Source organism: Callorhinus ursinus, unplaced genomic scaffold (genome assembly GCF_003265705.2).
Source record: "Callorhinus ursinus isolate GAN/ISIS: 27379988/994484 unplaced genomic scaffold, GSC_fseal_2.0 scaffold51, whole genome shotgun sequence".
In the NCBI taxonomy this organism is placed as follows: Eukaryota; Metazoa; Chordata; class Mammalia; order Carnivora; family Otariidae; genus Callorhinus; species Callorhinus ursinus.
In genome coordinates, this window is record NW_027397113.1 from 5484173 (window position 1) to 5497011 (window position 12839).

The window sequence follows — 12839 nt, forward strand, 5'->3', positions numbered from 1 at the left end:
TACGAGTGAGCCCTAGTTCTCCCGCCCAGGCCACGCCTCTCCCTTGGCTTTCCCAGTGTCATACAGTCACCTCTTGGGGTCAAGGGAGCGCCGGCCTACAGAGAAGAGATGCGGCCTGTACTGGGGGGCAGCGCCTGGAAAGTGAGAGGGCCTTTATATCCGGCATAGTCAGGCTCTCGTTGATCCCTAAACTCCATCCCTCCCCTGCCCTGCAGGTCCACCTCTGTCCCTCTGCCCCTGATCTCCGTCCCTCAGGTTTGGTTTCAGGGTAAGGCCCGGGCTGGGCCTGGCTCCCATAACAAAGCAGAGTAGGTGCGGGGTGTGACCACCTGCTTCCCAACAGACCAAATAAATGGGAGAGAGAAGCCAAGGGGTGATCCAGCTTCAGAGAACCCCTCAGTGAGTGCCAACCTAACCCTGAGCGAATGTTCCAAAGGCCTGTCCTTCTAAGCGGTCCTGGGAACTTGGCTGGAGCCTCTGGGGGCAAAACTCCTTCCCCTGTCATATCATGAACACCCGCACAGACACAAATAGTAGTGGCTTCTTTACTCCCTGAAGTCCCCTTTTCTCCACAGAATATTTACAAACAGGGACGGGGTAAGGGCAACTTGACCACCAAATAATGGGCGGGGGAGTGCGGCAGTGCTAAGACGCGCCTCCAAGCGCAGGGAGAGTTCCTGAGGTGGGCCCAAGGCCCTGCTGTGACCCAGACACCCTGAAGGGCCTGAGCAGTTGCGAGCAGGTCCACAGCCAGGCTGAGGCTGGACCAGACGGCTCAGGCCAGGTCGGTGGTGGGTGAGCCCAGCTGCTTGGAGGCCAGGAGCAAGCGGGTGGCTGCGCTCTCCGATTCCGCCTGCAGCCTCCGGTTGTTGTGCCGCAGGCTCCGCACCTCCTCCTCCAGGGCTGCCCTGTCGGCCTTCTCCTGGGGTGGGGGGGGCGGCAGGTGTCACGGGGCTGGCTCCTTTCCCAGGGCTGCCCTGTAACTCCCTGCCGACCCCCAGCCCACCCCGTCACCTTCTGCAGGTCCTCCTGCAGCTTCCTGAGCATGGACTCCAGGTGAGAGACCTTCTCGGACAGGCTCCCTGGTTCTGGTCTGAGGACAGAGGGGTCAGGTCACGGGACCAGGTAGGCCACAGCACCCCTGGCTGGCTCCCAGAGCCACTTAAATGAGACGGGCCCAGCCCCTGTGTTCACAGACTTATATGTCGGGGAGAGCAGAGCCCTGCCTGGGACAATGCTTAGCTCTCGTGTATGGGCACCGACGGCGAGCACACGCGCGCACGTGATCCGCACAGGGAGGCTTACTCAGCATCAGCCTTTGGAGTACCCTTGGCCTCTCCATTCTCCGGGATGGGCTGTCCTGTGGGGACACAAAGATCATTTGGGCAGGGAGGTAAAAGGAGTAAGAGCCCCACCCTATCCTGGGTCCGACACCCAGCGCCCTGGTGGCCTCACCCTCCCGGGACAGTGACTCCAGGATGGTGTTGCAAGTGGAGGCGATCTCCGAGATAGACTGCCACTCGTCTTCCAGGGTCTCACTGCCTGCCTCAGACATGACTATGGGCACAAGGACGTGGGCTCAGCCAGGGAAGCCCAAGCCAGCCCCTCTGAGCCCCCCACCCCCCGACCCCAAACCTTGCTCTAGACTCACTTTTGCTGATGGAGTTCCGCAGAGACAAGGTTCGTGGCAGGAAGGAGGCCCTCAGCTCTGGGGCCGGGTCGTCCCTGTCCTCACAACCACTAGGGCTGACTGGCCCGTCCTGGGGGGTATTAATGGGTATGGATACAGTGACATCCGCCATCACCACTGTGCCCACCCCTATTCTTTGGGCTCCAGAGTCTTGTTTCTGCTCACCTGGGTGGGGGGTGTCTCTCTGCCAGTACTGGGTGCTGCCGGCTTGGCCGTGGCAGCCAGGAGGAGGTCTGGGGTGGTGTTGGGCAGGACTGGAGCCTCGTCTGACAGGGAGCTGGGGAGATCAGGGACAGCTCAGCAAGAGAAGCTGCACCCCCTGGCCCCAGCTTTCACGGGCCTTGCCTGTCCAGCCTCCCTGTGCTACAGAAGAGGGAAGGCCGAGAGGGGGGCACCTGCGGGGTGATGGTGAGTTCTGGCTGTGCAGGAACTCAGTCCTCTCCTCAGCCAGATCCCCAGGGCCTGTGGGACTGCCACCATCATGCAGGCACACTTGCAGCAGCTGCTTCGTCACGGGCAGCAGGGTCATGACCCCTGGGGCCTCATCCTGCGCCGGCTCTGGGGCCCCCCGCCGGCTGGGCTCCTGCAGAGAGAGCGTGTACAGCTCCGAAAAGCTCCTGCGGGGAGGAGTGGGGGCAGTGTCAGGCAGGAAGCCCCGGCCCTGTGTCCTGCGTCTCCAGCCCCACTCCCAGCCGTGCTCCAGGCTCACTTCCAGGAGGAGAGCTCTCCAAACTCCCTAACAGTGAAAAATGTTTGCCTGACTACTGGCCATTTTTCCAGCCCCAGGGCTGCCCCTGTGTATCCTGGGCAACTCACTGGGACACCGATTTCTCCAGCTGTGAAATGGGGATAACAATACTGATTCATAGGTTGCTGGGAGGCTTTAAATACTAACACAAGTAAATCCCTTAGCATCGAGATCTAAAACCTACTGCCCAAGAACCAAATCCAGCCCGTGCCTCTTTCTGTTTTAGCAGGTGTGACTGTTTCCTGTACTTCTCTGAACCAGGAGTGGTTTTTACATTGTTCAATAGTTGAAAGAAATCAAAAGAATATTTCATGACATGTGAAAATCAAGAAAATTCGAATTTCAGTGTCCACAAATAAAGTTTTCGTGGCATAAAGAAAACTCATGCATTTACAGATCGTCTATGGATGCTTTTGTGCTACAGCAGAGCTGTGTACCTGCAGCAGAGACCAGAGGGCCCAGAAAACCTAAATATTTACTACCTGGCCCTTTACAGAAAAAGTTTGCATATCCGGGCTTAACGCAGCAAGTAATCTGTGGATGATCTTTAAAGAAAAAAAAAAAGATGGGGCTGTAGGGGCGCCTGGATGGCTGAGTCTGTTGAGCATCTGAATCTTGGGTTCGGCTCAGACCTGGATCTGAGGGTTGTGAGATCCAGCTGGCGTGGGCTCTGCGCTCAGCGGGGAGTCAGCTTCAGATTCTCTCTCTCCTCTGCCTCTGCCCCTCCCCCGGCTCGTGCTCTCGCACTCTCTCTAAATAAATAAATAATTTTTAAAAACTAAAAAAAAAAGATGGGGCTGGCTATTAGATCCTGAGCAGTGAAGACAGCCTGCTTAATTGGCCTCACTCTGCATACGTGACTCAGACAGATTACGAGACACGGCATTCTCTCGAGAAGGAGAGCCTTCCTCACGGTAGGTATTCTCGGGAGAACGCTAACGGTGACCCGAGAGGCACAGGCTCCGCGGTGGCCAGCGGCCAGGTCCTCCCACCTCCCCGCGTCCCGGCCCTGACCTGCGCGGCCGGCCGCTCTCGTCGGGGGGCAGGACGGTGACGCAGACCTTGGGCGCCGAGCGCAGCAGCTGGGCGGCGGCCTCGGAGCCCAGCGTGGGCAGCGTCTGGCCGCACACGCGCAGCAGGCGCGCCCCGGGCCGCAGCCCCGTCGTCTCGGCGAACGTGAAGCGCTCCACGTGCGTGACGAAGCCCTCGGCGTCCACCTCGAAGCCCAGGCGGCCTTGGCCGTCGCGGGGCAGCGCCAGCTCACGGGTCTCGCAGCCGCGGCTCACCAGCTGGGGCGGGGCGGGGCGTGAGCGGGGGCCGCGCCGCGCCACCCCCACCCCTGGCCCGGGTCCCAGGCCGCACAGACCTGCCCACACCCACCCGGCAGACGAGGGCCTGGGGCTCAGAGACCGGGAGTCACCTGCCCGAGGACCTCCTCCCTCCCTCCCCCCGCCCCGCCCCCAGTTCCAGCTTTGCCAAGCGCCCCGGTGTCCCCTTTCTTGGGAGAGGCGGCGGGAGCGAGGCCTTCCACCGCCCGCTCCGCCCCCGAGGCGCGGAGGGACCCGGCGGCAAGTGCCCGCCCTGACTCCCGGGCCTCACCTGCAGGCGCGCCACGACCTCGCCTACGGCTTGGCCGGGGGGCCCGTCGAACCGCAGCGTGATCGCCTCCCCGCGGCCGTGGTACAGGTCGAGCCGCTGCTCGGAGAAGGTCCAGGCCAGCACGTCGCGACAGGCGCAGTTGAAGACTACGCGGCCGTCGCGCGGCGCCACCAGCACCAGCGCCTCAGCCGAGATGCCCAGCAGGCAGGGCACCTCGGCGTCGTCGGGACCGCCGGCCTCGGCCCCGGCCCCTGCCGCGCCCCGCGCCCCCGGCGCCGCGCGCACGCCCCACACCAGCGCCCCCGCCGCCTGCAGCTCGGCGCCCGGGCCCCGAGGGGGCGCCCGCCGCCTCCCGCTCAGGGAGGGCAGGCCGAAGCGCGAAGCCGAGTCCAGCGACGTAGTGGTCACCTCGTTGGTGGCCAGGTCCTGCAGGTACTGCTGACGCGTGCGCGTGGCCATGGCGTGGAACTGGCGTGCGTGGCCCGCTGCCTGCTCGCCGTTGAGTGCCTTGGCCAGCAGGAAGGCGCGGAAGTCGGCGTTGGCCGCGAACGGGCCTCCGCCCTGGGGCAGAGCTGGCCCAAAGGCCGGGGTGTCCTGGGTGCGGCTCACGGCCACCCTGAGGGGAAGGAGGCGGGAGTTAGGGGCAACCAGGAGGGCCCCTGACAACGGCAGAACTGGAACCGCCCAGGCACCCACCTGTACGAGGTGTGCGGCGTGCAGGGCGCGTGAGCCCGCACCACTAGGAACACGTGCTGGAAGTGCGAGCGGATGGTGGTGGGGCAGAAGGGCTTGCTACCGGGCTCCTGGAACACTATGGTCACGATGTCGTTGCCGATGTGGCGTTTCCGCAGGAGCTGGGAGTTAGATGGTGGGGGGCTGTGAGCTGGATCTGTCTGTCCCCCAAGCCCCTCCTCATTCAGTCAGGGCAGAGCCTGGGCGTCAGTGGCTCCCCCACCTGCCCCTGGTGAAGGTCGGGGTGTTTGTCTTTGGGGAGAGTTGTTAAGGCTCAAGAGAACTCATGCCAAGGCTCAAATGCCACCGCCCACACAACACCCCTGCAGGGTTCCCCAGAAGCGCTTGGCCATCCCCCAGCCCCATCCTAGCCCCCGCACACCTGCTGCTGGTTATTGGGAGTGTAAGGCAGCATCGTGGACACGTGGAACATGATCTCGTGGTCCTGGTACGTGGTGTAGAGGGAGTGCGTGCCTGTGGAATCCGCTGTGGCCAGGGAGTTGGGGACACAGAAGGAGAGGAAGGGGAATCTGCTGGAACTTGCCATCCGTACCTGCAGCCTAGAGCTCCCGTGCTCCCAACCAACAGGTGGACAACCCCTTCCTGCCACTGGGCCATGAAGTCTAAGGGCCTCAGCCTTGGCTGCTCCCCTCCCCTCCCCACCACAGGCTCCAGCCTCCAGCCTCAGGTCGGAGTGGGGGTGCTGAGGTGGAATGAAAACCAAAATGAGGAATGGCCTGCTATGAGGGAGGCGGGGGTGGAGGTCCCGGGAAAGGACAGATGTTGGCCCCAGCACCAGCATGTGGGGAGCAGCTGAGTGTGGGAGGCAAGGGGCCCTGGGGTGCTTCCAACCAGGGAGGTAGGGGTGCTCCCCACAAAGCTGGGCTGGTGGACTATGTGTGTGGTGTGGGGAGTGGGGTGCCCAAAAACACCGTAGGTGTCCAGCTCAGGCAGTAGGGCATCAGGGCCTTGGGGGACAATCCTGGTCCCCCCTTTCAGCCTACAGCTTGCTTGGCTTCTGCAGCCCCTGACCCGCGTCCTCAGCCTACCCAGAGAACTCTGCAACCCCGAGCCCAGGCCCAGGACAATACGGGACAGAGAAGTGACAAGGCAGTTGGTTCTCACCAAGGCTGTCTGCCCCCATATCCCAGCCCCCGGGCCTCACTTTTGGTGTCCAGCTGGGCCCTGTAGCTCTCAAAGCCTTTGAGCCGCACCACGTCGCCCAGCAGATTGAGGAACTGCATGAAGGCTGGTCCTGCCTCCTGGTTGTTGTACATCTCCTCCTCCGAGCCCTGGCCCGCGCGGCAGTACAGGATGCCCACCTTCCGCTGGAAGCTCAGCTGCAGGGGGACGCACAGACGGAAGGCCCAGGCCTCAGTCTCTCGGGCCTTGCGCCCACCGGGTCTTGGGGAATGACTTGGGGGCCGGGCTGTCTCTACATGCGGCCCTTAGCACCACCCTCCCTAAGCCTCCTCTCCGTTTCCACGTATAAGAGGGTTTGGTAGGTCCTGCTGCCAGTGCTCGGGAGGGCAGAGAAGTCACAGGTGGGAAGGGACCGGGGGGGGGCGGTTCTCATGTGACCAGAGAGGAGGTAATTCGTGGAAAGGACTCCAGGCAGGGTGTGCTTGACCCCAGCAAGCGTTCACACTCATCCTCCTTAGCTCAAGGCTAGCCTGTCCTCCCCTCCCTCGAATCCTAGGCACCCCCAGCCCAGCCTAGCCTCTGGAGGCCTTGAGCCCTGCACCACCTTCGCTCACCCTGCTCCTGGCTCCTTCGGCTCCTTTCCATCGGGGGTTAATCGTGAAGAGCTCAAGGTGCTCTGGCCCTTCCAGCTCTGGCCTCCTTCCTTCATAGGAGACTTGTCTACACCCACAGGCCCCACTTTGAGTTCATCCTTCCGAACCCCTGCAGCCCCCCCTCCACCCCAGCTCCCCCTGACAGCCCACGGGCATGGCTTCCTCCTGGCACACTCTCACTGTAGCGGGCACTCGGAACAACTGGAACTGCACTTTGCCTGAGACCCTAGCGACCCCACTGTCTCTGGCCTGGGCCTCTTCTCCACCATGGTCTTCGCCCTCAGTGACTGCAACAGCTGTCTCCATGGGAACACGCTCCAGTCTCTGCCTCCAGCCCAGACCTTTCTTCTGAGCTCCAGACACACTTCTCCAGCTGCCCAGATGTCCCATCCCTCACCTCATCTCCTCCCTGGATGCTTCCATCCCACCCTCTACCCCTGGACTGTCCCCTCCCCTTCACCTCTGCCATCACCGCCAGTCTGGCCTGGATGACTGCAACAGCCGTTGGCCTGGCCTCCCTGCCCCCATACTGCAACCAGAGGGCTGCTCTACCTCTCATATCTTCCATGGCTCCCCAGTGCCTCCACCACCAAATGCAAGCCTTCCCCACCCCTTCCCCCCAAGCACGACTCCAGCCACACAGAACTGCCTACAGGACCCCAATGTGGCCTGCTCTCAGTCTCTAAGCTTTCACATAAGTCATTCCTTCTGCCCAGAAAATGCCTGCTCTTCCTGACTCAAATTCTTACATTTCTACCATGATGCTAAGCCCCTAGCCAAGGCAGGACTAACCTTGGTGCCCCATGGAGCCTTTAACATTCCCCTTTCACTGCTCCACGATCAACCATGATTCTCTGTGGGGCTCCCCCCACCCCCCGCGGGCTCTGAGCTCCTCAAGGACAGCACTTGGTCTGGACAGGTCCCCAGCATCCAGTCTGGGGCCTGGCACCAAGGTGTGAGGAAAAGTTTGTTGAATGGCTGACAGACTGAATGACACAGAGAAGGAGAATCAGAGCCAGTGGGCAGCTTTCAGCACAGGCTAGGGAAGGACTTCCACTGTCCCACAGTGAGATAGGCAGCCCCAAGGCGTAAGCACCCCACACCGAGAGGAGACTAAGCAGCACCTTGCAGGGCAAGTGGACAGGGGATGAGAGGGGTGGGCCCGAAGGGGAACCGGTGGTCAGAACAGTGCTTCTCAGCTGAAATGTACATAGGAATTAACTAGAGATCTTCTTAACGTACAGCCTCTGATTCAATAGATGGGGGTCAGGGCCCAAAAATCTGCATTTCTAACAAGTTCCCAGACAATGTGGCTGCTGCTGGTCTACAAATTATCCTTGGAGAGGCAAGGTTCTGGATGACCTCTGCTGCCCTCTCTGAAAAGCCAGCTCTCCTGGGTCACCGTCCAGCCCCAGGTCAGGGTCAGGGCTACGCAGCTGGGAGCTGGACAGACTGGGTTCCGATCAGGTGTAGCCACTGGGCTGGGGCGGGGTGCTCCGCGGGCCACTCACCACTTGCTCGTCCAGCGTGAGCAGCGTGCGTGGCACCTTCGGTGAAGCCGAGCCCAGGCGCAGGCAGGTCGGGCTCAGCCGCGGAGCCACGTGTTCCAGAAGCTTCCTAGGGGACAGGCCCCTTGGGGGCCCCGGCGGCAGCGCATCCTCCGAGATAGTGCCGCGGAGGGTCCGGAGCTGAGGAGGGGTGTAGGGACGCTCAGAATCCATACAGGTTTCGAGGAGGCCGTCCGCGATCTGATCCCATGACCCCGGCCCACCTGTGTGGTCCGCACGATGATGCGGTAGCTGTGCAGAGTGCCCCCTCCGCTGCCTTCCTTCTCTTCCCGCCGCAGGCTCACTGCCACCGGACCCAGCACCTCGTCCAGTCCAAAGAAGTTCTGATGTTCTAGAGGGGAGGGCCCCCCCCGCCCCCCGGGCCGTGAATGACCGGGTCCCCGCCCCCCCCAGCCCCGGGAGTCCCACCCGGGCTCGACCATGCCCATCGCTAAGCCCCGCCCACGCCCCATCTGATCACCTAGTGCATAGCCTGGACTAAGGCCCACTCCCTCCGCTGCCCCGCCCACATCCTACCGGGCCAAATCCCTTTCCGTGCGGGCTCCCTGATGCTTGGCCCTGTGCCCCGCCCCCTCGGCGGCTCCGCACACAGCACATCGTGCCCCCGACGACGCCGGGGGCCGAGGCCCGCCTGCTTCCAGGTCTAGATCCTGCGAGGCCCCCACACGCCACGCCCATGTTCCGCGGCAGGATGTATGCGGCCCTCCCTCCTGGCCACTGACGAGAACAAGGTTCCCACAAGGGTGAAGAGGCTTTCAGACCTCAGTTTTCACCTCACAGAACTGTTGGTAGGAAATCTCTCCCCAGCCCGGAGGGGTAGGAGGATGAATCAGACGGAGGCCGAAGGCCTTGGGAAGGTGGCTAAAGCTAGGCTCAGCAAGGGCAGTCTTGGCCCCAGACGCAGAGCATGATCCTTCATATGGCCAGGAACTTAACAGGGAAAGGACAACTCATGAGCCCTCCTGTGTGCTCCTCAGGTGACAGGGGCTGCCGCCCAGCCAGGCAGCCCCTCCCCCCCCCGCCTTACCTTTGCCATAGAAGTATTTGCGGTAGTAACCAGCGCCCAGGTCTGCATGCTCCAGGCTGTAGGCTGAAGTTCGCTTCTGCGGCTCCTCCAGGACGGACACGGCGGCGTTGGGCAGTGCAGGGGGCACGGGTGGGGACACGGGCCCACCCAGGCCCAGCTCGCCCTCACCCCCGAGCTCACTCACAAAGCCAGGCGCCTCGAGCAGCAGGTCCGAGCCGGCAGATGGGTCCTCGGCAGAGGCCGGAGTCCCAGAGCCGGCCTCTGCGTGGCCCCCTGTCCCCCGAGGCTTTGGAGCCCAGTCAAAGAGCAGACTCTGCACGTCATAGTGGGCAAACCAGTGGGGCTCAGGCACTGGCGGGAAGGCGGGCTCCGGCTCCTCGGCCGGCAGCCCCAGCAGGGCCAGCGGGTCAGTGAAGAGCCGGGTGGGGCCCGCGGCAGGGCGGCTGGCCTCCTCGTGGCTGTGGGCACGGGCACGAGGGCTGGCTGGTGTGGGGGGCCGGGCCTCGCCGGCATCGCTGCCACTGCGCAGGAGCGGGCCCCGGGCTGGCCTCGGCTCGAAGGTGTGCGGTGTCAGCGGCGGCCGTGCAGGCTGGCGCAGCTTGCGGGCGAAGAGGTCATCGGTGGGCGCAGGGGCCGCGCCCCGCCGCGGGCTCCCCACGCCGCCGGCCCACATGGGCGTGCTGTGGGCCTGGCTCTCCGGGGGCCGGGTCGCATTGGCGGGCACGGGTGGTTGGTGCCCAGGCGGCAGGCCAGTTCCTGCCCTGAGGGAGGAGGGGTCTGCTCAGAGGGGCCTGGGGAGAAAACAGGAACCCAGGCCCCCAGCCTGGTCCTCCACCACGCCGGTTGGCTTCCGGCCCCCTCCGCAACCATCAAAGCCGCTTCCGCTTTCCTGGCCACTTCCTTGTCTGCCTTAGGCTGAGGTTTCCAGCCCCCTCCTCCAGCTAAGCGCTGGGCAGGGCCAGGGGCTGGGCTGTCCCAGCCTTGGCCCCGGGGGGTCTTGGAACCTGGGCAGCACTGGGGCTGCCAGGGTCCCTCAGTTCCCACTCACACACCTTGGCTTTGGCCTGGGCCCAGAATGAGGGTCCCCATCAAGTCCTGGGCCAGTCAGATGGATGATTTGTCCCAGCACGGACGGGAAACCCATGGGGCCACTGGTGTCTGGGTCCGGCCCACTTGACAAAGGGAGGACGTCCTGTCCCCAGAGACCTTCCTCCCTGCCCCTCCCACTTCCTCCAGTGTCCCTGAGGAGCTGAGCACCCAGAAGTCGGGTCTCAGTGCCCTGGCCCTCATGGCCTCAATACCTCAAGGACACAGGGGTTCCCAGGGGGCACTGGCAGGGCAACAGAAACGACAAGAGGACTTCCTTCGGTACAGGAAGTGGCCCCAACTCTGAGCCCAGCCCCCTGCTCAGCCCCATATCCTGAGGAAGGTTCTGGGGTCACACCAGTGCAGGCACGGGACCCGTCACCCTGGCCTGAAGGACAGGCCCAGCCAGGCCCACTCTCTGCAGGTGACTGTGGCCATGCCTGGGGGCAGGGGAAAGAGTCACACGGATGGAGCTCCTTTATAGGAACTGGGACCATGGGACCTCCGCCTACCTGGACTCACCGATGCTGACGGAGAAGTCTGAGCCCCATGTGACAAATGGTTAAATTGAGGTCCAGATAAGGGGAAGCTCTTCCCTGAAGTAGTTCCACATTACAGCTAGGATTTGAACCTGGGTCTGTCAATCTCCCAGGCCTAAACAGTGTAGTACCTGCCCACTCCTGTCCCTGTGTGTGTAGTGTAGGTGTGAGGTGAGTGGGGGTTGGGCTGAGGCTCAAAGTCTTACAGGATGTAAGACTGAGACACCGAGGTCCCAGCGACCTGCTAAATGCGGAAATGTGTCAAGACCAAGGGCAGATGCAAAGGGTGGTGTGAGAAAGTGGGGAGGGGAAGCCACCCCAGGTGAACCCAGGTTGGTGTGGGCAGGCAGGGCAGGGATGTGGGACCCTCCACTGGGAACAGAGACAACTGCTGGCCGGGCTTCGTGCATCCTCCAGTGACACTGTGTGTGGCTGGGCTAGGACAGGGTGGGGGCAGGGGCTCCGTGCAGCCCTCATCTAAAGCTCCAGGACCACGCAAGAGTAGGCCTCCAAGCTCGGGGTGCCTCCTCGCCTAGTTTCTCCTAGGACAACGTCTAGCCTCTGTTCTCTCATCTCTAAAATGGGGTTAAACCTTCTGCCCTTTGCCAACACCACTGGGAGACTGAAAGGAGGTTCAAGAGTGTGAAGCTGGCCACGTGTTAAGTATGTGGTGGTAAGGCAGGCAGTCCCTTGCTCTGTGTGCCAAGCTCTTGGGCCTGGGCTGTGATGTGTGTGTTGGGGCGGGAGGGGACATGAGAGAGGGGAGCTGTGGAGGCCCCTGCTCCGTGTGGGCTGAGCTCTGTGTACGCGTGTGTGCACAGCCCAAGGGCTGCCTCTTGTTCTGGCCCAGTGCTGGGCTCTGGTCCTGCCTTGGGGGGTGTTCTCGGGCTCTGCCCCCCACCCGGCAGCTTCACACAGGGTCCATTGAGGCCGGGACATTCCTCGCAGCCTGTGTCACTGGGGGGAGAGGGCCGGCCCCGCCCCCACAGATCCGGAAGGCCTGGCTGCCCCAGGAGGAGCGGCTGGACGCTTCCCAGCACATCTGGAGGTCATGACCCCATTTCTGCTGCCAGGGGGCGCGACAGATGTTTCCTCCCAGGCCAGACCCGAGACTGGGGGGGGGGGGGGGGGGGGGGGCGGTGTGCAAAGGCTGGGGAGGAGGCCGCCCTGAGATCAGGGGAGCCCCAGGACAGGGGGAGCCCCGCACACAACCGGCAGCAGGGGCAGTCGCCAGCGCCGCCCAGAGGAGTCGGGGGCTGCCGCATCCAATCGCCCTCACACTGGCCGGGCAGGGCCGGGCCGTCACGCAGTGGGGGCCGCCGGCCGGATGCAGGGGACTGGACGTGCTGACTCGGGACTGGAGCCCGGACGGACGTTAGGAGGGTGCAGGCGGCAAACGCGGCAAGGACCCTCCTTCCCCATACACACCACCCGGGCCCACGCCAAGCCACCTTTTCCCCTGTCCGGCCCGACCGCGGTGCTTCCACTCCCCCGCTCCCGCCGGTACCTCTGGGGCTCCCGCCTGGTGGCCGCCTCCCGCGCAGGGGTCCCGCTGCCTCTCCCGCTACTGCTCCGGCGCTGGCTCCGCCTAGGGGCGGGGCCGGGCCGGGGGCGGGGCCGCCGCGGAGGGGGCGGGGCCGGCCTGGGAGCAGTCTGCGGCTGGAAGCCCCGAGGGCGGGGACTGGAGGCCAGGCGTTGGTTAAGGCTGGCGCGCAGTCCGAGCACCCAAACAGAGCCAGGCCCAGTCTGGCGCGCAGTTGCGCCTCCAGCCTCAGCTGAGAAACGCGGAAAAGTGTACCTGCCTTCCAGACCAACTGGGAGGGCTACAGCAGGATTCCTAGTGTTTAGCAGCCCCCTCCCCTCGGCTCGCACCAGAACACAGCAGGTGCCCAGAAACAGTGACTATTTATGAGCACTTACTGAGCACTGGACCGTGCTCTCCACACGCTCTCATTCTTAAAACACCTTAGGTGTCCTCTCTTCTTTATAAGCTGGAGAACTTGAGGCTCAGAGAAAGGCTTTCGCCAAGGTCAAGGCCGATAATTTCAGGCACT

At 63.3% G+C, this 12839-nt stretch overlaps 1 protein-coding gene across 2 annotated transcripts; it reads right to left on the reverse strand.

Moving 5' to 3' along the window:
* Positions 1-531: 531 nt before the first annotated feature.
* SIPA1 (signal-induced proliferation-associated 1) lies at positions 532-12379 on the reverse strand. 2 transcript variants are annotated; one of them, XM_025878813.1, is made up of 16 exons: positions 12293-12379; positions 9161-9921; positions 8337-8464; positions 8077-8253; positions 5935-6109; positions 5152-5255; positions 4734-4891; positions 4038-4653; positions 3453-3727; positions 2086-2307; positions 1856-1967; positions 1652-1760; positions 1456-1557; positions 1306-1360; positions 1015-1093; positions 532-922 (listed from the first exon to the last, which is right to left on the reverse strand). In XM_025878813.1, the coding sequence occupies exons 2-16, from the start codon at positions 9831-9833 to the stop codon at positions 776-778; spliced, it is 3132 nt and encodes a 1043-aa protein (XP_025734598.1). In that variant the 5' UTR covers positions 9834-9921; positions 12293-12379; the 3' UTR covers positions 532-775. The 2 variants fall into 2 exon arrangements, with proteins under 2 accessions (XP_025734598.1, XP_025734597.1); XM_025878812.2 differs by lacking the exon at positions 12293-12379 and adding an exon at positions 10213-10321.
* Between the last annotated feature and the right edge of the window lie 460 nt (positions 12380-12839).